This window comes from Tiliqua scincoides, chromosome 8 (genome assembly GCF_035046505.1).
Source record: "Tiliqua scincoides isolate rTilSci1 chromosome 8, rTilSci1.hap2, whole genome shotgun sequence".
NCBI classification, from domain to species: domain Eukaryota; kingdom Metazoa; phylum Chordata; class Lepidosauria; order Squamata; family Scincidae; genus Tiliqua; species Tiliqua scincoides.
The window spans coordinates 59,908,179-59,910,838 of NC_089828.1; the positions used below are offsets into that span (position 1 = coordinate 59,908,179).

Genomic DNA, 2,660 nt, shown 5'->3' on the forward strand with positions numbered 1-2,660 from the left:
GTGCTTGTGGGGGGGGGGGGGGAGGTGTGTGTGCTTTGGGCTGTGTTGGTGTTTGGAGAAATCCTGGACATCTGAGCCCATTTATTCATTCATCTAAGTTCCATCTCTAATGTATCTATTTAAATTTTATATTTAATTTTTTTTTGGCCCTCAACACTGTGCCAGATATTTGATGCGGCCCTTCAGCCAAAAAGTTTAGAGACCCCTATGCTAGCAGATCAGATGTGGCCATGGACTGTAATTTGGAGACCTCACCTAAGACTTTCCTGTTTTAGTGCAAACCAGAAGTCACCTCACAATGACAAACAATGACCTTCAAGACCCAGGAAACGGTTCTAAATTTGTTCTTTGTTACTTTCCATATTAAAATAAAGCTTGTATACAGTATTTGTGTTACACCCTTGAGTGTATATGCACATCGTCACACACACACAGTTCAAAACACTGTGTGACACTGCAAACTGCAGCACCTGCAAGGATAAAGTGCAGAGCAATTTACCCCAGTACAGAACCCTGAGGAGCACCTGATTCTCACAACTCCATTACTAGAAGTCACTACAAAGCGTGTGGCTGAAGACGCCCCCTCTTCAGGAGCCTCGGCAAGCACCCTTCAGTGTGACCTTGTCCAAGGCCTGTTGTGAAACAGCTTTGAGGCTCAAAGCCCAGGAACAGGGAGAATGAGCTGGGACAAAGGCAGCAGAAGTTCTCCTCCACATCCTTCTAAGTGCACCCAGCCCTGCAGGAGAAAGGAGAACTTCAGGGGATGGAGGCGCCACCCAGGAACCAAAGCAGCAGGCTCAGTTTTGACGCTGACCAATGCAACACATCTCTAAAGTGCAGTGGGGCTGGACGAGGAAGTTCACTCAAGCCTGGTCCATCCCAAACAGTGTAGGCAACCAGATGCCAGCCCAGTAACACTCGGGTGGCAGGACCAGAACTTCTCTAAGGCAACAGGACAGCGTCCTTTACCCAAGGGCAACCTTGCGCCACTCACGGCACCCACCGCCACCCAGTAGGCAGGCGTGGCTGCCTGGGCCGGTCAGGAGGCCGCGCCAGTCTTCGCGAGTCCTGCTTCCGGGCCCGGTGCCCTGGGCTGTGGTTCTCGGAGGGTGTGAGTCCTGGTGCGAGGCCGGCCGGGTGCCAGGAGCGGGCAGTCCCTGCAGCTCCTGCCCTGCCAGCGCCGTGCCGGTTCTTGCTGCCCGGCCCGGCCTCACTTGCTGGCGCGCAGCAGCAGCGCCATGGCGGAGACGAAGAGCAGCGCCACGGCCAGCTCCTGCAGCTTGTCCAGCTGCCAGCGCTGCTCGGTGTCGGCCCTGCGCCGCTCCGCCGCCCGGCGCCGCTCGCGCAGCAGCTGCTCGCGCTCCAGCTGCTGGCCGTAGTGGGCGCGGAAGAAGCGGTCGAAGTCGAAGATGGGCCTGCCGGCGGGGGGGGCGGGCGGCGGCGCGGGGCGCGCGGGGCGGGCGGCGGGCGCCGCGGGGCGGGCCGCGGGGGGCGCCGCGCCGCCGCGCAGGTCCTGCTGGCTGAGGACGCCGCGGTCGTACTTCCTGCGCAGCGCGACGCTGCTCAGCACCAGGTAGGCCTCGTGGATGCGCGTGAAGCGCGCCGCCGCCTCCTCGCTGCCCGCGTTGCGGTCCGGGTGGAAGAGGAAGCTCTGCCGGTAGTAGGCCGCCTTGATCTGCGCCTGCGTCGCGCTCGCCGGCACGCCCAGCAGCTCGTACAGCCCCGCGGGCGCCCCGCCGCCCGCCTCCGCCCCCGGCCCCGACAGGCCGCGCGAGGCCGGGGCCAGCCGCACCCTCAGCCGCGCCAGGGTCATTCTTCAGCCGCCCCGGCGCGCACCGCCGCCATCTTGCAGGCCGCTGCCCGGCCCGGGCAGCCAATGGGGAGCCCCCTGCGCGCCGCGGGCGGGCCTTCCTCGCCATTGGTCCGGCGCGCTGACGGGCGCTCGACCCAGCCAGTGAAAAGAAAGCAGGGGGCGACAGTGTCGGTGGACGGCGGCGTACTAAAGTGACGCCACAGGCGGGGTGGGCGGTTTCGCCATCAGAGGTGCTTGATTGTTAGACGGCCTTGCCAGTAGGTGGTTCCGCGTTGCCTGGCAACCTGATCCGAACTCAGCCTCTGGCTGAGGGCGGCGTGCATCTGGTGCCGCCTCACTGGAACTGCGCGTGCGCAGGCGCTCCTCCACCTCGCCCACGTGCGTGGCGGCCCCTGGCGTTCCCCAGCGGTATTGCAGGCTGTCAGTCAGCCAAGGGGCAGGTGGTTTCGCGGTCCGCTTGGTGGTGTCGCTGGAGGAGGGCGGAGCGCTCACGCTGGAAGGGAGGCTCAGCGGGGCGGGCAAGCGGCCCCTCCCTTCGGAGCCATTCCTGGCGGGGGGAGCAGCGTGTTCCCCCTCCCACGGGGGAGGTTTTGCTCCCCCTGCCGGGAATGGCTCCGAAGAGAGGGGCCGCTTGCCCACCCTGCTGAGCCTCCCTGCCAGGCTGGGCGCTCCACCCCCTCCAGCCACACCACTGGGTTAGCCTGTGGAACTCCTTGCCACAGCATGTGGCGATGGTGTCTGGCTGCGATGCCTTTGAGGGGCAAGCAGCCCCTCCCTTCCCGGCGGGGGGAGCAAAAGGGAGCCCTACAGCCAAGCTCAGGCATGTTCTGTCAGCTGCTTGTACTTC

The 2,660-nt window shown here is 63.7% G+C and overlaps 1 protein-coding gene across 1 annotated transcript; it reads right to left on the bottom strand.

Moving 5' to 3' along the window:
* Nucleotides 1-328: 328 nt before the first annotated feature.
* Nucleotides 329-1,858, bottom strand: DNAJC30 (DnaJ heat shock protein family (Hsp40) member C30). Its single transcript, XM_066636133.1, has one exon. The coding sequence runs from the start codon at nt 1,811-1,813 to the stop codon at nt 1,211-1,213; it is 603 nt and encodes a 200-aa protein (XP_066492230.1). The 5' UTR covers nt 1,814-1,858; the 3' UTR covers nt 329-1,210.
* Between the last annotated feature and the right edge of the window lie 802 nt (nt 1,859-2,660).